The 26,458-nt window shown below is 39.0% G+C and overlaps 1 protein-coding gene across 9 annotated transcripts in view; it reads right to left on the bottom strand.

Annotated features, from left to right (window-relative positions):
- HSDL2 (hydroxysteroid dehydrogenase like 2) overlaps positions 1-25,731 on the bottom strand; it is a 92,315-nt gene extending 66,584 nt beyond the window's left edge. For 2 of the 9 annotated variants that reach the window (XR_016393612.1, XM_089913595.1), the window contains exons 1-3: positions 25,501-25,706; positions 9,807-9,970; positions 8,775-8,873 (exon numbers count right to left, since the gene is read on the bottom strand). Coding sequence is in view for 6 of the 9 variants with exons in the window: in XM_089913595.1 (XP_089769721.1) it covers positions 8,775-8,873; positions 9,807-9,970; positions 25,501-25,517 (280 nt within the window). In the remaining 3 variants the exon portion in view is untranslated. Of the gene's footprint in view, positions 1-8,774; positions 8,874-9,806; positions 9,971-25,500 lie in introns of all 9 variants that reach the window. The other 7 variants (XR_016393611.1, XM_022579027.2, XR_002645284.2 and 4 more) reach the window with 6 other exon arrangements.
- Positions 25,732-26,458: the final 727 nt, after the last annotated feature.

The raw sequence follows: 26,458 nt of genomic DNA, 5'->3' as shown, positions 1-26,458 counted from the left end.
AGACAAAAGAATAGGGACGGGACCCGCACCAGTGGTAGGGAGCTGTGAAGGAGGAAAGGTTTCCACACACTAGGAAGCCCCTTCGCGGGCGGAGACTGCGGGTGGCGGAGAGGGAAAGCTTCGGAGCCGCGGACGAGAGCACAGCAACAGGGGTGCGGAGGGCAAAGTGGAGAGATTCCCGCACAGAGGATCAGGGCCGACCGGCACTCAACAGCCCGAGAGGCTTGTCTGCTCTCCGGGCGGGGCGGGCGGGGCTGGGAGCTGAGGCTCGGGCTTCGGTAGGAGCGCAAGGAGAGGACTGGGGTTGGCGGCGTGAACACAGCCTGCAAGGGGTTAGTTTGCCATGGCTAGCCGGGAGGGAGTCCGGGAAAAGTGTGGACCTGCCGAAGAGGCAAGAGACTTTTTCTTCCCTCTTTGTTTCCTGGTGCGCGAGGAGAGGAGATTAAGAGCGCTGCTTAAAGGAGTTCTAGAGACGGGGGCGAGCCGCGGCTAACAGCACAGACCCCAGAGACACGCATAAGACGCTAAGGCTTTTGCTGCCACCACCAAGAAGCCTCTGTGCGAGCACAGGTCACTATCCACACCTCCCTTCCGGGGAGCCTGTGCAGCCCGCCACTGCCAGGGTCCCGGAATCCAGGGACAACTTCCCCGGGAGAATGCACAGTGCCCCTCAGGCTGGTGCAACATCGCGTTGGCCTCTGCCGCCGCAGGCTCGCCCCGCATTCGCACCCCTCCCCCCCCAAACTGAGTTAGCCAGAGCCCCCAAAGCAGCTGCTCCTTTAACCCCGTCCTGTCTGAGCAAAGAACAGATGCCCTCCGGCGACCTACACGCAGAGGCGGGGCCAAATCCAAAGCTGAGCCCCGGGAGCTGTGCAAACAAAGAAGAAAGAGGGAAATCTCTCCCAGAGCCTCAGAAGCAGCGGATTAAAGCTCCACAATCAACTTGATGTACCCTACATCTGTGGAATACATGAATAGACAATGAATCATCCCAAATTGATGAGGTGGACGTTGAGAGCAAGATTTATTTTTCCCCTTTTCCTCTCTTTGTGAGTGTGTGTGTGTATGCTTCTGTGTGAGATTTTGTCTGTATAGCTTTGCTTTCACCATTTGTCCTAGGGTTCTATCCATCCGTTTTGGTTTTTTTTCTTTTTTCTTAAAAAAAATTTTTTTTTCTTAATAATTATTTTTTATTTTAATAACTTTATTTTATCTTACTTTATTTTATTCTCTTCCTTCCTCCCTTGTTCCCATTCTCTTTCTTTCTTCTTCCTTCCTCCCTCCCTCCCTCTCTCTCTTTCTCTCTCTCTCTTTCTTTCTTTCTTCTTTTTCTCCCTTTTATTCTGAGCCGTGTGGATCAAAGGCTCTTGGTGCTGCAGCCAGGAGTCAGTGCTGTGCCTCTGAGGTGGGAGAGCCAACTTCAGGACACTGGTCCACAAGAGACCTCCCATCTCCACATAATATCAAATGGCAAAAATCTCCCAGAGATCTCCATCTCAACACCAGCACCCAGCTTCACTCAACAAACAGCAGCCTACAGTGCTGGATACCCTATGCCAAACAACTAGCAAGAGAGGAACAAAACCCCACCCATTAGCAGAGAGGCTGCCTAAAATCATAGTAAGTCCACAGACACCCCAAAACACACCACCAGACGTGGACCTGCCCACCAGAAAGACAAGATCCAGCCTCATCCACCAGAACACAGGCACTAGTCCCCTTCAACAGGAAGCCTACACAACCCACTGAACCAACTATAGCCACTGGGGACAGACACCAAAAACAACGGGAACTACGAACCTGCAGCCTGCAAAAAGGAGACCCCAAACACAGTAAGATAAGCAAAATGAGAAGACAGAAAAACACACAGCAGATGAAGGAGCAAGATAAAAACCCACCAGACCTAAGAAATGAAGAGGAAATACGCAGTCTACCTGAAAAAGAATTCAGAATAATGATAGTAAAGATGATCCAAAATCTTGGAAATAGAATAGACAAAATGCAAGAAACATTTAACAAGGACCTAGAAGAACTAAAGATGAAACAAGCAACAATGAACAACACAATAAATGAAATTAAAAATACTCTAGATGGGATCAATAGCAGAATAACTGAGGCAGAAGAACGGATAAGTGACCTGGAAGATAAAATAGTGGAAATAACTACTGCAGAGCAGAATAAAGAAAAAGAATGAAAAGAACTGAGGACAGTCTCAGAGACCTCTGGAACAACAATAAATGCACCAACATTTGAATTATAGGGGTTCCAGAAGAAGAAAAGAAAAAGAAAGGGACTGAGAAAATATTTGAAGAGATTATAGTTGAAAACTTCCCTAATATGGGAAAGGAAATAGTTAATCAAGTCCTGGAAGCACAGAGAGTCCCATACAGGTTAAATCCAAGGAGAAATACACCAGGACACATATTAATCAAACTGTCAAAAAGTAAATACAAAGAAAACATATTAAAAGCAGCAAGGGAAAAATGACAAATAACACACAAGGGAATCCCCATAAGGTTAACAGCTGATCTTTCAGCAGAAACTCTGCAAGCCAGAAGGGACTGGCAGGACATATTTAAAGTGATGAAGGAGAAAAACCTGCAACCAAGATTACTCTACCCAGCAAGGATCTCCTTCAGATTTGATGGAGAAATTAAAACCTTTACAGACAAGCAAAAGCTGAGAGAGTTCAGCACCACCAAACCAGCTTTACAACAAATGCTAAAGGAACTTCTCTAGGCAAGAAACACAAGAGAAGGCAAAGACCTACAATAACAAATCCAAAACAATTAAGAAAATGGGAATAGGAACAGACATATCGATAATTACCTTAAATGTTAATGGATTAAATGCTCCCATCAAAAGACACAGATTGGCTGAATGGATACAAAAACAAGAGCCATATATATGCTGTCTACAAGAGACCCACTTCAGACCTAGAGACACATACAGACTGAAAGTAAGGGGATGGGAAAAGATATTCCATGCAAATGGAAACCAAAAGAAAGCTGGAGTAGCAAATCTCGTATCAGACAAAATAGACTTTAAAATAAAGACTATTAGAAGAGACAAAGAAGGACACTACATAATGATCAAGGGATTGATCCAAGAAGAAGATATAACAATTGTAAATATTTATGCACCCAACATAGGAGCACCTCAATACATAAGGCAAATACTAACAGCCATAAAAGGGGAAATCGACAGTAACGTATTTATAGTAGGGGACTTTAAAACCCCACTTTCACCAATGGACAGATCATCCAAAATGAAAATAAATAAGGAAACACAAGCTTTAAATGATACAAAAACAAGATGGACTTAATTGATATTTATAGGACATTCCATTCAAAAACAACAGAATACACATTTTTCTCAAGTGCTCATGGAACATTCTCCAGGAAAGATCATATCTTGGGTCACAAGTCAAGCCTTGGTAAATTTAAGAAAATTGAAACTGTATCAATATCTTTTCCGATCACAACGCTATGAGACAAGATATCAATTACAGGAAAAGATCTGTAAAAAATACAAACACATGGAGGCTAAACAATACACTACTTAATAACGAAGTGATCACAGAAGAAATCAAAGAGGAAATCAAAAAATACCTAGAAACAAATGACAATGGAGACACAACGACCCAAAACCTATGGGATGCAGCAAAAGCAGTTCTAAGAGGGAAGTTTATAGCAATACAATCCTACCTTAAGAAACAGGAAACATCTCGAATAAACAACCTAACCTTGCACCTAAAGCAATTAGAGAAAGAAGAACAAAAAAACCCCAAAGTTAGCAGAAGGAAAGAAATCATAAAGATCAGATCAGAAATAAATGAAAAAGAAATGAAGGAAACGATAGCAAAGATCAATAAAACTAAAAGCTGGTTCTTTGAGAGGATAAACAAAATTGATAAACCATTAGCCACACTCATCAAGACAAAAAGGGAGAAGACTCTAATCAATAGAATTAGAAATGAAAAAGGAGAAGTAAGAACTGACACTGCAGAAATACAAAAGATCATGAGAGATTACTACAAGCAACTCTATGCCAATAAAATGGACAACCTGGAAGAAATGGACAAATTGTTAGAAATGCAAAACCCGCCAAGACTGAATCAGGAAGAAATAGAAAATATGAACAGACCAATCACAAGCACTGAAATTGAGACTGGGATTAAAAATTCTCCAACAAACAAAAGCCCAGGACCAGATGGCTTCACAGGCAAATTCTATCAAACATTTAGAGAAGAGCTAACACCTATCCTCTTCAAACTCTTCCAAAATATAGCAGAGGGAGGAACACTCCCAAACTCATTCTACGAGGCCACCATCACCGTGATACCAAAACCAGACAAGCATGTCACAAAGAAAGCAAACTACAAGACAATATCACTGATGAACATAGATGCAAAACTCCTCAACAAAATACTAGCAAGCAGAATCCAACAGCACATTAAAAGGATCATACACCATGATCAAGTGGGGTTTATTCCAGGAATGCAAGGATTCTTGAATATACGCAAATCAATCAACGTGATACACCATATTAACAAATTGAAGGAGAAAAACCATATGATCATCTCAACAGATGCAGAGAAAGCTTTCGACAAAATTCAGCACCCTTTTATTATAAAAACCCTGCAGAAGGTAGGCATAGAGGGAACTTCTCTCAACAGAATAAAGGCCATATATGACAAACCCACAGCCAACATTGTCCTCAATGGTGAAAAACTGAAAGCATTTCCACTAAGATCAGGAACAAGACAAGGTTGCCCACTCTCACCACTCTTATTCAACATAGTTTTGGAAGTTTTAGCCACAGCAATCAGAGAAGAAAAGGAAATAAAAGGAATCCAAATCAGAAAAGAAGAAGTAAAGCTGTCACTGTTTGCAGATGACATGATCCTATACATAGAAAATCCCAAAGATGCTACCAGAAAACTACTAGAGCTAATCAATGAATTTGGTAAAGTAGCAGGGTACAAAATTAATGCACAGAAATCTCTGGCATTCCTATACACTAATGATGAAAAATCTGAAAGTGAAATCAAGAAAACACTCCCATTTACCACTGCAACAAAAAGAATAAAATATCTAGGAATAAACCTACCTAAGGAGACAAAAGACCTGTATGCAGAAAATTATAAGACACTGATGAAAGAAATTAAAGATGATACAAATAGATGGAGAGATATGCCATGTTCTTGGATTGGAAGAATCAACATTGTGAAAATGACTCTACTACCCAAAGCAATGTACAGATTCAATGCAATCCCTATCAAACTACCACTGGCATTTTTCACAGAACTAGAACAAAAAATTTCACAATTTGTATGGAAACACAAACGACCCCGAATAGCCAAAGCAATCTTGGAAACGAAAAATGGAGCTGGAGGAATCAGGCTCCCTGACTTCAGACTATACTACAAAGCTACAGTAATCAAAACAGTATGGTACTGGCACAAAAAACAGAAAGATAGATCAATGGAACAGGATAGAAAGCCCAGAGATAAACCCACGCACTTATGGTCACCTTAAGTTTGATAAAGGAGGCAGGAATGTACAGTGGAGAAAGGACAGCCTCTTCAATAAGTGGTGCTGGGAAAACTGGACAAGTACATGTAAAAGTATGAGATCAGACCACTCCCTAACACCATACACAAAAATAAGCTCAAAATGGATTAAAGACCTAAATGCAAGGCCAGAAACTATCAAACTCTTAGAGGAAAACATAGGCAGAACACTCTATGACATAAATCACAGCAAGATCCTTTTTGACCCACCTCCTAGAGAAATGGAAATAAAAGCAAAAATAAACAAATGGGACCTAATGAAACTTCAAAGCTTTTGCACAGCAACGGACACCATAAAGAAGACCAAAAGACAACCCTCAGAATGGGAGAAAATATTTGCAAATGAAGCAACTGACAAAGGATTAATTTCCAAAATTTACAAGCAGCTCATGCAGCTCAATAACAAAAAAACAAACAACCCAATCCAAAAATGGGCAGAAGACCTAGACATTTCTCCAAAGAAGATATACAGACTGCCAACAAACATATGAAAGAATGCTCAACATCATTAATCATTAGAGAAATGCAAATCAAAACTACAATGAGATATCATCTCACACCAGTCAGAATGGCCATCATCAAAAAATCTAGAAACAATAAATGCTGGACAGGGTTTGGAGAAAATGGAACACTCTTGCACTGCTGGTGGGAATGTGAATTGGTACAGCCACTATGGAGAACAGTATGGAGGTTCCTTAAAAAACTACAAATAGAACTACCATATGACCCAGCAATCCCACTACTGGGCATATACCCTGAGAAAACCATAATTCAAAAAGAGTCATGTACCAAAATGTTCATTGCAGCACTATTTACAATAGCCCAGAGATGGAGACAACCTAGGTTTCCATCATCGGATGAATGGATAAAGAAGATGTGGCACATATATACAATGGAATATTACTCAGCCTTAAAAAGAAATGAAATTGAGCTATTTGTAATGAGATGGATAGACCTAGAGTCTGTCATACAGAGTGAAGTAAGTCAGAAAGAAAAAGACAAATACCGTATGCTAACACATATATATGGAATTTAAGGGGAAAGAAAAATGTCATGAAGAACCTAGGGGTAAGACAGGAATAAAGACGCAGACCTACTGGAGAACGGACTTGAGGATATGGGGAGGGGGAAGGTTGAGCTTTGACAGGGCGAGGGAGAGTCATGGACATATACACACTAACAAACGTAGTAAGGTAGATAGCTAGGGGGAAGCAGCCGCAAGGCACAGGGATATTAGCTCGGTGCTTTGTGACAGCCTGGAGGGGTGGGATAGGGAGAGTGGGAGGGAGGGAGACGCAAGAGGGAAGACATATGGGAACATATGTATATGTATAACTGATTCACTTTGTTATAAAGCAGAAACTAACACACCATTGTAAAGCAATTATACCCCAATAAAGATGTTAAAAAAAAAAAAAAAAAAAGAAGATGTGGCACATATATACAATGGAATATTACTCAGCCATAAAAAGAAACGAAATTTAGCTGTTTGTAATGAGGTGGATAGACCTAGAGTCTGTCATACAGAGTGAAGTAAGTCAGAAAGAGAAAGACAAATACCGTATGCTAACACATATATATGTAATTTTAGAAAAAAAAATGTCATGAAGAACCAAGGGGTAAGACAGGAATAAAGACACAGACCTACTGCAGAATGGACTTGAGGATATGGGGAGGGGTAAGGGTGAGCTGTGACAAAGCGAGAGAGAGGCATGGACATATATACACTAACAAACGTAAGGTAGATAGCTAGTGGGAAGCTGCCGCATAGCGCAGGGATATCAGCTCCGTGCTCTGTGACCGCCTGGAGGGGTGGGATAGGGAGGGTGGGAGGGAGGGAGACGCAAGAGGGAAGAGATATGGGAACATATGTATATGTATAACTGATTCACTTTGCTATAAAGCAGAAACTAACACACCATTGTAAAGCAATTATACCCAAAAAAAGATGTTAAAAAAAAAATCTAGAAACAATAAATGCTAGAGAGGGTGTGGGTAAAAGGGAACACTCTTGCACTGTTGGTGGGAATGTGCATTGGTGCAGCCACTATGGAGAACAGTATGGAGGTTCCTTAAAAAACTACAAATAGAACTACCATATGACCCAGCAATCCCACTACTGGGCATATACCCTGAGAAAACCATAATTAAAAAAGAGTCAGGGGGCTTCCCTGGTGGCGCAGTGGTTGAGAGTCCACCTGCCAATGCAGGGGACATGGGTTCATGCCACAGTCGGGGGGGGGGGGTCCCACATGCCGCGGATCAGCTGGGCCCGTGAGCCATGGCCGCTGGGCCTGTGCATGCAGAGCCTGTGCTCCGCAACAGGAGGGGCCACGGCAGTGAGAGGCCCGTGTACCGCAAAAAAAAAAAGAGTCATATACCACAATGTTCATTGCAGCTGTATTTACAATAGCCTGGAGATGGAAACAACCTAAGTGTCCATCATCGGATGAATGGAAAAAGAAGATGTGGCACGTATATACAATGGAATATTAGTCAGCCATAAAAAGAAACAAAATTGAGCTATTTGTAATGAGGTGGATAGACCTAGAGTCTGTCATACAGAGTGAAGTAAGTCAGAAAGAGAGAGACAAATACCGTATGCTAACACATATATATGGAATTGAAGAAAAAAAAATGTCATGAAGAACCTAGGGGTAAGACAGGAATAAAGACACAGACCTACTAGAGAACGGACTTGCGGATATGGGGAGGGGGAAGGGTAAGCTGTGACAAAGCGAGAGAGAGGCATGGACATATATACACTACCAAACGTAAGGTAGATAGCTAGTGGGAAGCAGCCGCATAGCACAGGGAGATCAGCTCAATGCTTCATGACCGCCTAGAGGGGTGGGATAGGGAGGGTGGGAGGGAGGGAGACGCAAGAGGGAAGAGATATGGGAACATATGTATATGTATAACTGATTCACTTTGTTATAAAGCAGAAACTAATACACCATTGTAAAGCAATTATACTCCAATAAAGATGTTAAAAAAAAATGAGAAAAAAATGATTTTTATAATTATTCAATTAGTCATCAGATGATTTTAAGCTGTGCTTCTATATGAATAAATACCCATTTCTGGTTATACTCAAAAAGACTCAGGAAAAAATAATCAAAAGAAAATTAAATATAAAATTATAGTTACACCTATACTTTACCAATATTCAATAATTATTTCAGAATGAAGGCTCTACCTCCAAATTTCTCAACTGCTTTCTCCACTGCACTGCTGATTTGTTGTTCATCTCTCACATCAACAACACATGGCAAGGCCTTTCCTCCAGCTGCTTTGACTACAAAGGATAAACAAAGAAACATTAAAGCATTCAAATATTAAACCTTTCATCAATATCAAACCTCTGACACAAGAGTCAAAAGAAAAAAGTACCCCATTTTCAGAAAATCAATATAAATAACTATGTCTTATAACTACCAGCAACTCTGCCCTATAGTAGGACAGATGAATCCAGCTGCAGACTAGCTAGGCCAACTCTATTAAAAAACCAAAAAGGAAGGTAATTTTTTAAAATGCTATTAAAATGGGGAAGGTAATTTAAAAGACCTTTATTATGGAAAATTTCAAAAAATCTACAAAAATATAAAGAATAGTATAATGAACTATCATCAATCCATCTCCTATGTTCAATGATTGATAATGTTTTGCCAGTTATTTGTTTATCTACCCCCCAATTCCATTTTGTTTTTTGCTGGTGTATTTCAAAACAAACCTCAGGCATCATTTCACTCATAATTTCTTCATATGTATTCCCCTAGCATAACCACAATACTATTAACATAACTAACAAAACTAGCAATATCAACTGAAGCTGAAATTTAAGTCATTACTCCTGGCACAGTGCCTTGAATATAAGCACTCAATAGCTATTTGTGAACTGCAAATATTGAAATAATGACTTGTGAATTATGCAGAGAACAAGTAATATGGAGTACTTTTTCAAAGTGTTCACACCATCCACCTCTCAAATTCTTTCCTCTACTTCCACTCCTCTACTCTCTGCTCCCATCCAAGAACCACTGCCCTCATGAGACATGATATTTAACGGGAGTCTCTCCCATCACTTAAAACTGCTGGGGAGAAAAATGGTTCCCAAACACTGCTGTAAGGTGACAAAATATTTCTTTAACCTGATAAAATTATTTTTAGGGTAGACTTCAGATAGATATAATTAAACTTTCCAGCAAATTCTCTATGTATTGAAACTCACTTTCTTCAGCAGCACTATAGATTGTGCCTGCAAGTTTGGGGTGTGCCTGGGCAGTCTTTGCAGCAATGACTATATTTGCTCCATCCTTTGCTGCTTTCAAAGCAATAGCTTTGCCAATGCCACGGCTCGCGCCTGTGATGAAGACAGTACATCCTGCTAGCTTCCTACAACAGAACAAATGTGACCTTATTAAAAAGCTCAATGTTTTTATTTACTTACCAGTTTCAGGAATTCATGCACATAGTCACAAAACATGTTTCCTCCTCTATCAAACTTTCTATAAACCCTCCTCCCTCCCCATCTGATAGCTAATAACTCTACTTTACTCCCATTGTACAATGATTTACAAATTATTACAACTGCAGCGGCCAGATTTGCCATGACTTGGCAAACAAAATCTGCTCAAATGAGAAGTAAATCTTAAAGAGAAATGAGGAAATAATAAACTACATAAACGTATTTTTCTGACAGAAAAAGTGTTAACAAAGCTTATTCTTGAAAGATTTTTTAAAAGAGCTTATTTTTGAGTGGTGGGATTATGAATAAATTGTATCATATTCTTTATATTGTTCAGAATTTTTCAAATTTTCTTCAATGAATACATACCACTTAAAAGGAATTATGTAAGAGCTAATAATTTTTTAACAGATGCTCATCATTGCTTATAATAGCCAGAGTGGAAACAACATAAATGTCCATAAACTGATGAATGGAAAAATAAAATGTGATATATACATAATACAATGGGATATATTCAGCAATAAAAAGGAATGAAGTACTGATCTATGCTACATGGTTGAACCTTGAAAACATTATGCTAGTTGAAAGAGTCACAAAGGACCTCATATTGTATGATTCCATTTATATGAAATGTCCAGAACAGGCAAACCTACAGAGACACAAGGATTAATGTTTGCCTAGGACTGGGGGTGGGGGATTTGGGGGTTGACAGCTGAGGGGTATGGGGTTTCTTTTGGGGATGATGAAAATATTCTAAAATTGATTGTGGTGATAGTTGCACAACTCTGTGAATATACTAAAAATATATAATATACCACTTAATTGTATACTTTAAATGGGTAAATTGTGTGGTGTGTGAATTACATCTCAGTAATGCTGTTAAACAAACAAACGTAGAAAGATGGCAAAGAACTCAGGGTATTGTTCAAAAGATTCTGTGATCCAAATGTACTGAGGAAAGTTCTCTGTGTCCATTAAGTTTTTTATATCTACCCACCTTAACTTTTAACCTTCTAATTATTCAGTTGTTAGATGAGAAGAAAACCTGTATAAAGTCAGATAATAGTGAGGGAAACCTACTTTCTTGTTTACTTTCTAAAGGCAAATAAAAAGCTCGTTTAAGGAGAAGGATGGAGAGGACAGCAAAAGTGACAATGACAAAGAGAAAAAGGGACAGTAACCAAAGACAGGGGTAACAGAGAAGTAGGCTTGTTAACAAAAGAACATAAAGCTCTTGCCAAGATCTGGAGAATTACACTCTAGAAGCAAATTAAGAGGTAAAAGTGGGAGGATTTCAAAATAAGGAATAAATGGTTTAGCAAGAAAGAAGGGGAGTGGAGAAGTGAGGAAGAGACAGAGGTGTTAACTATTTTTAGTGAAATAGCAAACACACAAAAAGCATATAAACTAATGTGTATAGTTTAAAGAACAAATTAAGATAAATACCAAGAAATAGAAATACAATATTACCAACGCCCCAGAAGCCAGCTGTCTATTCCTCTCTAACTATCCTTCTTCTTCCTCCCGACCCACAAAGTGACAACTACTTTATTTTTATTTATTATACAGCAGGTTCATATTAGTTATCTATTTTATACATATTAGTGTATCTATGTCAATCCCAATCTCCCAATTCATCCCACCACCATCACCCCCACTCCGCTTTCCCCCTTTGTCTATATGTTTGTTCTCTACATCTGTGTCTCTATTTATGCCTTGCAAACCGGTTCATCTGTAACATTTTTCTAGATTCCACGTATACGCGTTAATATACGGTAGTTGTTTTTCTCTTTCGGACTTACTTCACTCTGTATGACAGTCCCTAGGTCCAGCCACGTCTCTACAAATGACCCAATTTTATTCCTTTTTATGGCTGAGTAATATTCCATCGTATATATGTACCACATCTTCTTTATCCATTCATCTGTTGATGGGCATTTAGGTTGCCCCCATGACCTGGCAAATTGTAGCGCTGCAAAGAACATTGGGGCACATGTGTCTTTTTTTTTTTAATGAGCTTTTAAAAATAAATTTACTTATCTACTTCTTTCTGGCTGTGTTGGGTCTTTGTTGCTGTGCATGGGCTTTCTCTAGTTGCGGCGAGTGGGGCCAATCTTCACTGTGGTGCGTGGGCTTCTCACTGCGGTGGTTTCTCTTGTTGCAGAGCACGGGCTCTAGGCACACGGGCTCAGTACTTGTCGCTCACAGGCTTGGTTGCTCCGTGGCATGTGGGATCTTCCCAGACCAGGGATTGAACCCATGTCCCCTGCATTGGCAGGCAGATTCTTAACCACTGCGCCACCAGGGAAGTCCTACAAGTGTCTGGTGTTAGGGAGTGTTCTAATTTCATTCTTTTACATGTACCTGTCCAGTTTTCCCAGCACCACTTATTGAAGAGGCTGTCTTCTCTCCATTGTATATTCTTGCCTCATTTGCCAAAGGTAAGGTGACTATATGTGCGTGGGTTTATCTCTGGGCTTTCTATCCTGTTCCATTGATCTATATTTGTTTTTGAGCCAGTACCATACTGTCTTGATTACTGTAGCTTTGTAGTATAGTCTGAAGTCAGGGAGCCTGATGCCTCCAGCTCCGTTTTTCTTTCTCAAGATTACTTTGGCTATTCGGGGTCTTTTGTGTTTCCATACAAATTGTAAAATTTTTTGTTCTAGTTCTGTGAAAAATGTCATTGGTAGCTTGATAGGGGTCACACTGTATCTGTAGATTGCTTTGGGTAGTATAGTCATTTTCACAATATTGATTCTTCCAATCCAAGAACATGGCATATCTCTACATCTGTTTGTGTCATCTTTGCTTTCTTTCATCAGTGTCTTATAATTTTCTGAGTACAGGTCTTTGGCCTCCTTAGGTAGATTTATTCCTAGATATTTTATTCTTTTTGTTGCAGTGGTGAATGGGATTGTTTCCTTAATTTCTCTTCTGATCTTTAGTTGTTAGTGTATAGGAATGCCAGAGATTTCTGTACATTAATTTTGTATCCTGCAACCTTACCAAATTCATTGATTAGCTCTAGTAGTTTTCTGGTGGCACCTTTAGGGTTCTCTATGTATAGGATCATGTCATCTGCAAACAGTGACAGTTTTACTTCTTTTCCAACTTGGATTCCTTTTCTTTTTTGTCTTTGATTGCTGTGGCTAGGACGTCCAAAACTATGTTGAATAATAGTGGTGAGAGTGGACATCCTTGTCTTGTTCCTGATCATAGAGGAAATGCTTTCAGTTTTTCACCATTGAGAATGATGTTTGCTCTGGGTTTGTCATATATGGCCTTTATTATGTTGAAGTAGGTTCCCTCTATGCCCACTTTCTGGAGAGTTTTTATAATAAATGGGTGTTGAATTTTGTCAAAAGCTTTTTCTGCATCTATTGAGATGATCATGTGGTTTTTATTCTTCAATTTGTTAATATGGTGTATCACATTGATTGATTTGCATATATTGAAGAATCCTTGCATCCCTGGGGTAAATCCACTTGATCATGGCATATGATCCGTTTAACGTGCTGTTGGATTCTGTTTCCTAGTATTTTGTTGAGGATTTTTGCATCTATATTCATGAGTGATATTGGTTCGCAAGTTTCTTTTTTTGTAGTATCTTTGTCTGGTTTTGGTATCAGGGTGATGGTGGCCTCGTAGAATGAGTTTAGGAGTGTTCTACAATTTTTTGGAAGAGTTTGAGAAGGATGGGTGTTAGCTCTTCTCTAAATGTTTGATATAATTCACCTGTGAATCCATCTGGTCCTGGATTTTTGTTGGAAGATTTTTAATCAGCTTCAATTTTATTACTTGTGATTGGTCTGTTCATATTTTCTATTTCTTCTTGGTTCAGTCTTGGAAGGTTATACCTTTCTAAGAATTTGTCCATTTCTTCCAGGTCATCCATTTTATTGACATAGAGTTGCTTGTACTAGTCTCTTAGGATGCTTTGTATTTCTGAGGTGTCTGTTGTAACTTCTCCTTTTTCAATTCTAATTTTATTGATTTCAGTCCTCTTTTTCTTGAAGAGTCTGGCTAAAGGTTTATCAATTTCGTTTATCTTCTCAAAGAACCATCTTTTACTTTTATTGGTCTTTGCTATTGTTTTCTATTTCACTTATTTCTGCTCTGATATTTATGATTTCTTTCCTTCTACTAACTTTGGGTTTTGTTTGTTCTTCTTTCTCTAGTTCCTTTAGGTGTAAGGTTAGATTGTTTGAGATTTTTCTTGTTTCTTGAGGTAGGTTTGTATTGCTATAAACTTCCCTCTGAGAACTGCTTTTGCTGCATTCCATAGGTTTTCCATCGTTGTGTTTTCATTGTCATTTGTCTCTAGGTAATTTTGATTTCCTCTTTGATTTCTTCAGTGATCTCTTGATTATTGAGTAAGGTATTGTTTAGCCTCCATGTGTGTGTTTTTTACGTTTTTTTCCCTGCAATTGATTTCTAATCTCATAGCGTTGTGGTCGGAAAAGATGCTGGTTATGATTTCAATTTTATTAAATTTACTAAGGCTTGATTTGTGACCCAAGATGTGATCTATGCTGGAGAGTGTTCCATGAGCACTTGAGAAGAAACTGTAACTTGCTGTTTTCAGATGGAATGTCCTATAAATATCAATTAAATCTATCTGGTCTCTTGTGTCATTTAAAGCTTGTGTTTCCTTATTAATTTTCTGTTTGGATGATCTGTCCATTGGTGTGAGGTGTTAAAGTCCCCCAGTATTATTGTTACTGTCAATTTCCTCTTGTATAGCTGTTAGCAGTTGCCTTATGTATTGAGGTGCTCCTATGTTGGGTGCATATATATTTCTAATTGTTATATCTTCTTCTTGGATTGATACCTTGATCATTATGTAGTGTCCTTCCTTGTCCCTTGTAACATTCTTTATTTTAAAGTCTATTTGATCTGATATGAGTATTGCTACTCTGGCTTTCTTTTGATTTCCATTTGCATGTAATATCTTTTTCCATCCCCTCACTTTCAGTCTGTATGTATCCCTATGTCTGAAGTGGGTCTCTTTTAGACAGCATATATATGGATCTTGTTTTTGTATCCATTCAGCAAGCCTGTGTCTTTTGGTTGGAGCATTTAATCCATTCACATTTAAGGTAACTATCAATATGTATGCTTGTATTACCATTTTCTTAATTGTTTGGGGTTAGTTTTTGTAGGTCCTTTTCTTCTGTTTTTTCCACTTAGAGAAGTTCCTTTAGCATCTGTTGTGAGCTGGTTTGGTGGTGCTGTGCTGAATTCTCTTAGCTTTTGCTTGTCTGCAAAGCTTTGATTTCTCCGTCGAATCTGAATGAGATCCTTGCCAGACAGAGTAATCATGGTTGTCAGTTCTTCCCTTTCATCACTTTAAATATCGTGCCACTCCCTTCTGGCTTGTAGAGTTTCTGCTGAGAAATCAGCTGTTAACCTTATGGGAATTCCCTTGTATGTCATTTGTCGTTTTTCCCTTGTTGCTTTTAACAATGTTTGTCTTTTTTATCAATTTGATTACTATGTGTCTCAGTGTGTTTCTCCTTGGGTTTATCCTGCCTGGGACTCTCCACGCTTCCTGGACTTGGGTGGCTATTTTCTTTCCCATGTTAGGGAAGTTTCTGACTATAATCTCTTCAAATATTTTCTCAGGTCCTTTCTCTCTCTCTTCTCCTTCTGGGACCCCTATAATGCGAATGTTGGTGCATTTAATGTTGTCCTAGAGGTCTCTTAGGCGGTCTTCATTTATTTTCATTCTTTTTTCTTTATTCTGTTCTGTGGCAGTGAATTCTACCATTCTGTCTTTCAGGTCACTTATCTGTTCTTCTGCCTCAGTTACTCTGCGATTGATTCCTTCTAGTGTATTTTTAATTTCAGTTATTGTATTGTTCATCTGTTTGTCCTTTAATTCTTCTAGGTGTTTGTTCTTTAACTCTTCTAGGTCTTTGTTAAACATTTCTTGCATCTTCTCAATCTTTGCCTCCATTCTTTTTCCAAGGTCCTGGATCATCTTCAGTATCATTATTCTGAATGGCTGCCTATCTCCACTTCATTTAGTTTTTTTGGTGGGGGGGGTGGGGTTATCTTGTTCCTTCATCTGGTACCTAGTCCTCTGCCTTTTCATCTTGTCTTTCTGTGAATGTGGTTTTTTTCCCACAGGCTGCAGGATTGTAGTTCTTCTTGCTTATGCTGTCTGCCCTCTGGCAGATGAGGCTAAGAGGGTTGTGCAAGCTTCCTGATGCGAGGAACTGGTGGTGGGTAGAGCTGGGTATTGCCCTGGCAGGCAGAGCTCAGTAAAACTTGTCTGCTGATGGGTGCAGTTGAGTTCCCTCCCTACTGGTTGTTTGGCCTGAGGTGACCTAGCACTGGAGCCCACAAGCTCCTTGGTGGGGCTAATGGCGCACTCCTGGAGGGCTCACGCCAGGGTGTACTTCCCAGAACTTCTACTGCTAGTGTCCTTGTCCCTGCAGTGAGTCACAGCTGCCCCCTGCCTCTGCAGGAGACCCTCCAACACTAGCAGGTAGGTCTGGTTCAGTCTCCTATGGGGTCATTGCTCCTACTGCAGGGTCCTGGTGCGCACACTACTTTGTGTGTGCCCTCCAAGAGTGGAGTCTCTGTTCCCCCCAGTCCTGTCGAAGTCCTGCAATCAAATCCCACTAGCCTTCAAAATCTGATGCTCTGGGAATTCCTCCTCTCGTTGCCAGACCCCCAGGTTGGGAAGCCTGACGTGGGGCTCAGAACCTTCACTCCAGTGGGTGGACTTCTGGGGTATAATCATTCTCCAGTTTGTGAGTCACCCACCCAGCAGTTATGGGATTTGATTTTATTGTGATTGCACCCTTCCTACCGTCTCATTGCGGTTCCTCCTTTGTCTTTGGATGTGGGGTATCTTTTTTGTTGATTTCCAGTGTCTTCTTGTCGATGATTATTCAGCAGGTAGTTGTGATTCCAGTGCTCTCCCAAGAGGGAGTGAGCACATGTCCTTCTACTCCACCATCTTGAACCAATCTCCTCTCACAGCACTTTAAATATTATTACTCATTCCCTTGTTTTTTTACTATTCCTAACACTTACATCTCTATGTCTAAGCCCAGGACTAAACCCAACCCTCCATCTGCTTTGTGCATAGCCCTAGAGTGAAGAATCGTTTTCACAGATGAACATGTATGATCAATTTGATGATAGGGAACACCAATTTTGAACCCCAATTAAGCAAAACATTATCTCCCTGTTATGGATTGAACTGTATTCACCAAAATACAATTGTACCTCCCTGTCACAGATTGAATTATATCTACCAAAATGTCAGGATATGTTGAAGTCCTAACCTCCAGTACCTCCGAATGAGACCTTATTTGGAAACAGGGTTGGTGCAGATGTGATTAGTTATAATGAGGTCATACTGGAGTAGGGTGGATCCTTAATCCAATATGACTGGTGTCTCTTTAAGAGGAGGAAAGACTATGTAAAGACAGACACACAAGGAGGATACCACATGATGACAGAGGCAGAGACAGGAACAAAACAGCTACAAGCTAAGAACACAAGGACTGCCAGCTATCACCAGAAGCTAGGAAGAGGTAAGGAAGAATTCTACCCAGAATTTCAGAGCATGGCCCTGCTAACACCTGGACTTCATACTTCCAGCCTCCAGAACTTTAAGAAAATAAATTTGTTTAAAGCCACTCAATTGGTGGTACTTTGTTACGGCAGCCCTAGGAAACCAACACACTCTTCCTTCTCCCCAGAAAAGAATTTCATTCTTGTCATTAGTAGATATGTATTACAAAAAAAGTACTTATTTTGAATTTCACCAATTAAAAAATACCGTGGAAATTGGTTTCCTCTCATTATACATACATCTCTTATATGTGATGTTATAGATACATCTCTTACACCTACATAGTATCTCCAATTTTGCCTCTTGCCCAGGAAATCTAAAATATTTACTATCTGGACCTTTACAGATAAAGTTTGCCTAACTATGATCTGAACAATAAACTGTTTAATTTTTGCCTAATGTTGAACTTTATATAATAGATTCATACAGTATATGTTACTCTATGACTTGCTTCCTTCACGAAACATGGTTTGGAGACTTACCCATATCTTGGTGCAAATAGTTACACTTATTTTAATTAATATACAATATTTCACATATGAACATACTATAAAGTACTTATTCATTCTACTGCTTATGGACTTTGGGGATCGTTTCCAGGTTTTTTTTTTTTCTATTATGAACAATGGTGCTAAAAATAATCTTGTACACTTTTTCCAGTCACATGTGCATGAGTTTCTCTAGGGCATACACCTACGGGTGAACCTGCCGGATTACAGGACACAGTTGTAGATTAAACATGACCACAAATCCTTTGGCATCCCTTCCATCAAGAGAAGGAGTATATTTTCCCCTTCCCCTTGAGTCTGGGTTCACCTTATGACTTTTTTGAGCAATAGAATATGATGAAATGATATTCTGGAATTTCCAAGACCATGCTATAAAATGGCTGGTAGTTTCCATTTTCTCCTGGAAGCCAAATGCTATGCTGTAAAGAAGAGAGACAGATTATCAACTGATGAGAGGCAATGGGAGAGAGGGTAAGAGGTCATTTAGGATGTTTCAGCCCCAGTCAAGAACCCGGCTAAAAGGAGCCATATGAATGACTTCAACTTATACTATATAGAGCAGAAGAACCCAGTCAACCCAGAGAAGTGTGAATAATAATAAAGCATTGTCATTTCAAACCATTAAGTTTTAGGGTGGTTTGTTAAAGCAATAGGTAACTGAAACACATGCTGAAGTTCAACTTTCCCAAATAATGCCAAACCTCCTTCAAAGTGGTTAATATTCCTACCAGCAGCAATATATGAGTACGAGTTCCTGCAGCTCCACACCTCCCCAACACTTGATGTCAGACATTTAAAATTTTTGACAATCTGGTACATATGAAATAGTATCTCAGTATGGTTTTAATTTACATTTCCCTTATTACTAATAAGGGTGAATATATTTTCATGTTAATACTCACTATGTTCCTTCTTCTAAGTAATTCCTATTAATTTATTTTGCTCATCTTTCTACATGGTTGACTTTTTTCCTAATGACTCATAAAAGTCTATAAGCTTTTAAAGATTTAAAATCTTTTCATTTGTGGCTTCCTTTTCACAATTATAGTATATTTTGATGAGAAGAAATTATTTTCATATAGCAGAATTTATGAATCTTTTCTTTTACAGCCAATGCTTTTGGGGTTTAAGAAATCCATCTGTAACCACAATTGTATTAATTTTCTTCCAAAAGTTTTATGGTTTATCTTTTAAATTTTTGTCTTTAATCTACATGGAATGAATTTTTGTATATGAATTGAGGTAGGGATCCAACTACATTTTCCCCCATATGGCTAACCAACTGTCCCAGTCTGAAAAGTCCATCATTCCCACAGATCTTTAATGTCAGCTTTCTCATAGACTGAGTCTCCCTAAATATACATATCTGTTTCTAGGCTCTCTATTCTGCTCCATTTGGCTACATGGATTGCACTGTCTTAAATATAACAGCTTTCTTGGATATACTTGGACCTTTGCCTTTCCACATATATTTTAGAATCAGCTTATTTAATTGCACAAACAAAATCAGTTGGGATTTTGATAGAAACTGTACTGAATCTAGAATTCAATGTGGGAAGAACTGACATCTTTATGACACTGAGTGCTCCAATCCATTAACATGGTATTGCTCTCTATTTCACACCTGAAACTACACAGTGTCTCTCTGTAATCAAATGTAATGTTAATTTTGGCCATCCAACCATGGTGTTATCAGATTTTTCCACTGTGTAATTACTATTCTTTCCCTTGCAACTAACAACGCAAAGATGCTTAAAGACCATTTTTAAATTTTTATTATGATGTTTTCAAATATATTCAAAAATAGAGAAAATACTAAAATAAGCTCCCATTTTTATTTAACAATTCAACAATTATCAAAATTTGAAAGTGATAATCAGAAAGCCAATCTCAGAAGTCATATAATCTCACCTATAAATGCTTCAGTATGCATTTCTAACTTTTATATAACAATATCATTATCACAACTAAAAAAATTGACAATAATTCCTCAATATCAACTAGTACCTATCCATATGCAAAGTTTAACAACTATCTCAAAAATGTCTTTTTACAGTTGGTTTGATCAAATCAGGATCCTGTCAGGACTTCACATTGCATTAATTTGTTACAGACATACCTCAAGATATTGTTAAGTTCAGTTCCAAACCACTACAATAAAGTGAATATTGAAATAAAGCGAGTCACACAAATTTTTTGGTTTCCCAGTGCATATAAATGTTATGTCTACACTGTACTCTGTTAAGTGTGCAATAGTACTATGTCTAAAAAAAATGTACATATCTTAAATAAAAAATACTTCATTGCTAAAAAATGCTAACCATCAAAGCACGGTTGCCACAAACTTTCAGTTTGTAAAACACACAATATCTGCAAAGCACAATAAAGGTTAAAAACAATAAAACTAGGTATGCCTGTATATCTTATAATTCTCTTTTAATCTACAACAGCTCCCCTTTCCATTTTCTTTATGCCATTTATTGGCTGAAAAATATAGATCATTTGTCCTGTAGTATAGCCCATATTCTGGATTTTGAACTTCTCATTTTTACTGCCATTGTACTGTATTTCTTGTTGATTTTTGCTTGTGTGCAGAAATCTAATTCTCCTCATTGACTTTTGTATCCTGAAAATTTGTCAAACTCTTATTAAATCTAATAATTTAGTTATACATTATTTTGGTTTTCTATGTAATCATATTATCTGCAAATAATGACAGCATTGTTTCTTTCAGTCCAATCCAAATATTTTTTCTTTCTTTCTCATGCCTTATTTACTACAGAAAGAAGAAAAGTGTTCCCAGATTGAAGGTCTGAGGTGCTAGAAGGAATAAAAGCCAAAGATATTAGTAAATTAAGTATGGAAATCTAAAAAAGTATTTATAATGATAATTATAATAATATAAATAATATAATAAATAATAGTATTTTGGAGATTAAAAAGATAGAATTAAAATATATTGTTACAATAACACAAGTTAAAAACTGAGTGACTGGAGTTCAACTTTTCTAGGTACTTGTATTGTTTGGGAAAATGGTAAAACTTTTTTACTTTAGACATTGGTAAGTTATATACATGTTAAACTTTCTAGGTTAAATACGATAAACAGAAATCCAAGACTTTAACAGTTTTTTTGACAAGAATGGGATTCTGACAGAGACATGGCTTTCTGGAAGAAAAAAGGACAAGAGCCCCCAGAGCCAGTTTAGGGGATAGAAAAAGACTCCAGTAGCACTCTCGCCCGTGGCTGAGAGGAGTAAGGATCCTCATCTGTTCTTCTGTTAAAGAAGCAGACCAACAAGAGGCAGGTACACTGTATACTGTAAAACACAATAGTATTCAAATCACTACACTAATACCACTACCAATAATAAATCTACCAAGTAAAGTTCAAGATTTCTTTGCACTCTTTTTTCTTTTAAAGTTATACTTTTTTTTGCATAGATGCTCCCCATTCTCCTCTCATTATTTATTTATTTTTTCATTTATTTGGTTGCGCTCGGTCTTAGTTGCAGCAGGCCGGCTCCTTAGTTGCGGCATGCATGTGGGATCTAGTTCCCTGACCAGGGATCAAACCAGGGTCCCCTGCATTGGGAGCGTGGAGTCTTATCCACTGCACCACCAGGGCAGTCCCTCTTTGCACTCTTTTTGTCTTTAGAGCAAATCCCTCTAAGAGTGTACAAATTACTATGTTAAAATTATTCATGCCGCAACTAAGAAGCCTGCATGCTGTAACAAAGATCCTGTGTGCTGCAACTAAGACCTGGCGCAGCCAAAATAAATAATAAATAAATAGATAAGCAAATAAACAATCTTTAACTGGAGAGCTAAAAGTATAAAGAAGAATTAATTGAATTATTTTTCTATGTATGTTTATGTGAAAAACTTGACATATAGTTAAGTTCCTCTGTTTATGGTAGCATTCCATTTTAGCTTACCTCTTTCCCCTCATCTTTGATGAGGGATGTTGTAAAACATGTACATGATTTAAAAGTCAAAACTTATAAATGTGTATATTCAAAGAAGTTCAATCCCTTGCCTATAGGTAACTAGATTCCTTAATTTCTAGCTTACCCTTCTCATATTTTTGTTTTGAAAAATATGCAAACACACACACACATACATAAGACACATCATGTGTGTATGTGTGTATAATTTTCCCTTCTTTTTATACAAAAGGGAGTATGCATAGAGTGTTAAAATGATTTTTTTAAACGTAAGTATTTAGATGAAAATGTCCCAATTGTTGCTTTAAAAAGCCCTATCCCTAGCAGATGCAAACTATTATATACAGGATGGATAAACAACAAGGTTCTATATAGCACAGGGAACTATATTCAATATCTGTGATAAACCAAAATGGAAAAGAATATGAAAAAGAATGCATGTGTGTGATATATGTATCACTGAATTACTTTGCTATACAGCAGAAATTAACACATTATAAATAAGCTATACTTCAATAAAATACATAAATAAAAACAAATTTTTAAATAAATTTTTTTAAAAAATGAGGAAGCAGAGAGAGAAAAAAAAAAAGCTCTACCCCTTTGCCTTTGGTTTAGTTGGATTCATTCCCAGTAGGATAAAGGACATTTTCATGCTCAAGGTCTCAGGAATTGGGAGAAAGAAGGGCAAAGGCAGCTTTCCTCTTAACCTGAAGACCGGGCCTTAGTACTACTAAGGAACTCCTCCACCTGTAAAGCATTAGAACCAGAGTATAGAAGGCAAGAAAGAAAAAAGGTTCCAAATTCCTCAGTACTATTGGTAGATGCCTAAAACTTGCTGAAGTAGAGTTAACCTACACTACAATTTACCAAAATTCTCTGGGACCTCAAAATCATGGTAAATGTGATGAAACTTTTAACTTTGTTTAGTTAACAAAGTTAACAAAGTTAACTTTGTTTAATGAAACTTTTAACTTTAGGAAAGAAAAACAATCACTTAAAATTCTGAGAAGAAATCCAAATGAGGCAGGAACTAGCTTTCCAAGATACTAAAGCATTTTATAAAACTAGAGCAATTAAAATAGTTTAGTACCGGTACATGAATAGACAGACCAACGTAACAGAATTTTTAAAAAGACCCCTAGATATACAAGAATTCAGAGGTGGAATTTCTAATAGAAAGAAAAAAATAACTAGTCAGCCAATGGTGCTGGAACAACTGCACAGCCAGCCATCTGAACCAAAATAAGTGGGTTTCCTAACTCACTTCCTATGCCAAAATAGTACGCAAAACAGTATTTCATTTTAGGTAGATAAAAATCTGAGTGGGGAAAAAAACCCACAGAAATACTAAAAGAATACTTAAAAATTATAAAACAAAAAACTTAGTTTAAGATGGCATTATAGCTTTGTCACAAAAACACAAAAACTTTAAAAGAATAGATTGAGGGGAATTCCCTGGCCGTCCAGTGGTTAGGACTCTGTGCTTTCACTGCCAAGGGCGCAGGTTCATCTCTGGTCGGGGAACTAAGATCCGCATGCCACAGGGTGCAGCCAAAAAAAAAAAAAGAATAGACTGATAACTCTGACTTGATAAAAGGACATGTTTCTGCATGGTAAACAAATTGGATAATCAAACTCGACGCAATGAAAAAAACAGAGAAAAACATTTCTAACACATATGATATAGAACAAATATTTTTACACTAGAGAGCTTAGAGGTCAACCAAAAACCTAATTGTGTAAGCCAGGCAAAGAAAAAGATACACAGCTGGCTTTAAACCAGGATTTCTCAATCTCTACACTACTAAAGACATTTTGGACAATTCTTTGTTGAAGGGGGCTATCCTGTCCATTATGTTTACCAGCATCTCTGGACTCCACCTATTAGACACCAGTAGCAACCCCCCTCAATTGTGACAATCAAAAATGTTCCCAGATATTGCCAAATGTCCTATGGGGGTCAAAATTGCTCCTTGATGAGAACTGCTGCTTTAAACATATAAAAAGATCCTCATCCTCGCTCTTTGATACAAATTTTAACTATAATGAGGTGCCATTTTTTTCTCTAGTTAGATTTTTATTATCAAAACAAATATTTTTATTATCAAACATTTTGCTGTTTGCCAACGTGTTGGACTAGGAAATCTCATTCATCCTTTTGGATGTGCAATCTCTTTGGAAGGCTATTGGTATTAGCTATCAAAATTTTAATTACCTATACTGTTTGATCCAACAGCTTCATTTCCAAGAATTTATCATATGGATACACTCAAATATGTGCAAACAGGTGAATACAAGGATAATCATTGCAGCAAAGAAGGAGTAACAAAAAACTAGAAATGATCTGGTATCCAATGACAGGGGGTTGCTTAAACAAACAGAACACCATGTAACTATTAAAAGGGAGGAAGATCAACATGTACTGAAAATACGTTCCAAGACATATTAGCTAAAAATACCAAGGCCCAGAAGGGACTTTGCTACTATTTTTTAAAGTGGGGTGGGTGTGTGTGTGTGTTTAGGACTCTGTACCCAAATATATTTATAAATGCACAGAATATTTTTGGAAACCTACCAGAGAGTAAGTAGGAGGCTGAGTTAAGGATAAGGAAACTCAACCTTCTGAGCTGTTTAAGTGTTTTGGCAACGTACCTATATGTTTCAAGCAAATTACAGAACGGACTTGGCACTCAGCTCAAAACACCCATACAGTATAGAAACAAAACAGAATGAGACGGGGGTGGAGGAGTAGTTTAACTGGTATAGAGTTTGTTTCTCAAGTCGCAAAAGTTCTGCAAATTAGTTGCACAACAATGCAAACATACTTAACACTACTTAACCAACCGTACACTTAAAAATGGTTAAGGTGGCAAATTATTCCTTATGTGTATTTTACAACTTCATATCTTTTAAAAGGGAAAAAAGTCCCCCCCAAAGATAACCATATTTTAAGATTAGTTTAGTTTGTTACTAATTTGAAATCCCTTTTTAAACACCCCATTATTTTCTTCTTCCAGAATCGAGCGTTCCGAGTGAGTGGAGACTCATTAGGCGCACCAGTGTTCCAGTGACCTTTCACCTAGAACTCGCGGCCTTCGGCAAGGCACGCAGCTACTGCTAAACCCAAAGTGGGACCCGCCTTGGGGTCGGCGGGACACCTCACTCTGGATCCTTTACCTGTGGAAGAGGCTGTAACGTGACTGCCACCCTGAAGTACACAACTCTGCGTTACTTTTCACAAGTTACCGCAGATTCGAGGAACACTGTGTCCAGCGCGGACCAGCGTTCCAGACCTCGCCGGGCAGCTTCATTAACCCTCCCACCGCGGGGGCCGGGCCACCCATGCCATCCACTTCGCCCGGCGGGGTTTCTTCCCCGCGGCTCCCGATTCCCCTTACCCCGTGTTGGGCAACATGACTGTTGCAGATTGGAGGCGGTGGCGACAACGGCCTCAACGAGCGGATACTGAGAGGGTGACTTCTCCCCGCACTTGGCCCCGCCCCGAGGTCTGCGGGGGAATTGGGCGCTCCAAGAAACGGAAGGTGGCTGAGTGCGCCTGCGCACGCAGTGGGCCTCCGTGGCGCTCGGCGCTGGTTTCCGCCTCCCGCCTGCCTGGCCCCTGGAAACCGACCCTAAGCGCAAGCGCTGTGAGAGACAACTCCGCCCCGCCCCTCTTGCGGGGGCTCTACGGTGACAATTGGTCTCCAGCCCGTCGCTAGAATGCTGGACGCGTCAGCCGCTGAGTACACCTTTCCCTGGCCTGTGAAGGGTTCCTCGCCGCAGCGCTGAGTTCCTTTGCCGGGTTGGGGGCGTGGGGGGCGTTTGAGTCGTGCACCAGGGACCTTGAGGGCTGAGGTGCGGCTTCTCAGCGGACTTTGGCTCTCGGTTCCCTCGCCGTCCACGCCGGCACCTGGACGCCTGCCCAGCTGCACGCGCGCCCTCGGAGGCCCCTCTTAGGAACGCTTTTCCTGGGCAGATAAGCACTCTTCCGGCCAGCGGCGCATTTCGACTCTCCCGCGGAATCTGGACCAAAGCCGGCCAGACTATAGATAAACAGCTCTGGGGTGAGGGGCAGCTTCTGGATCAGAGATCTGCAATAGTCGCACCGAAGAACTAAGTTAACTCTGATTTTTCGACTCTTAGCCAATATCTCGGCGAGGAAATTCCCAGACTCAGTGGTGGAATAAGGTGAATTCTGGGAGCCGGTATTGCTTTTGGTACTATACCTTGGACATAACTCAGCTACTCTAATGAACTAGAGACCGGCATAATATTTTTAGGTAGACGTGAAGAAATTCTATTTTGAAGAGGTAGAGCAGGATGATGAGGTTATGTGAGTAGATAAAGTAACCTGTA

The sequence above is a fragment of the Delphinapterus leucas genome, chromosome 6 (genome assembly GCF_059928025.1).
Source record: "Delphinapterus leucas isolate spDelLeu-1000000601 "Yukka" chromosome 6, BTC_Dleu_Yukka2, whole genome shotgun sequence".
In the NCBI taxonomy this organism is placed as follows: domain Eukaryota; kingdom Metazoa; phylum Chordata; class Mammalia; order Artiodactyla; family Monodontidae; genus Delphinapterus; species Delphinapterus leucas.
This window is presented reverse-complemented; position numbering and strand designations above follow the sequence as displayed.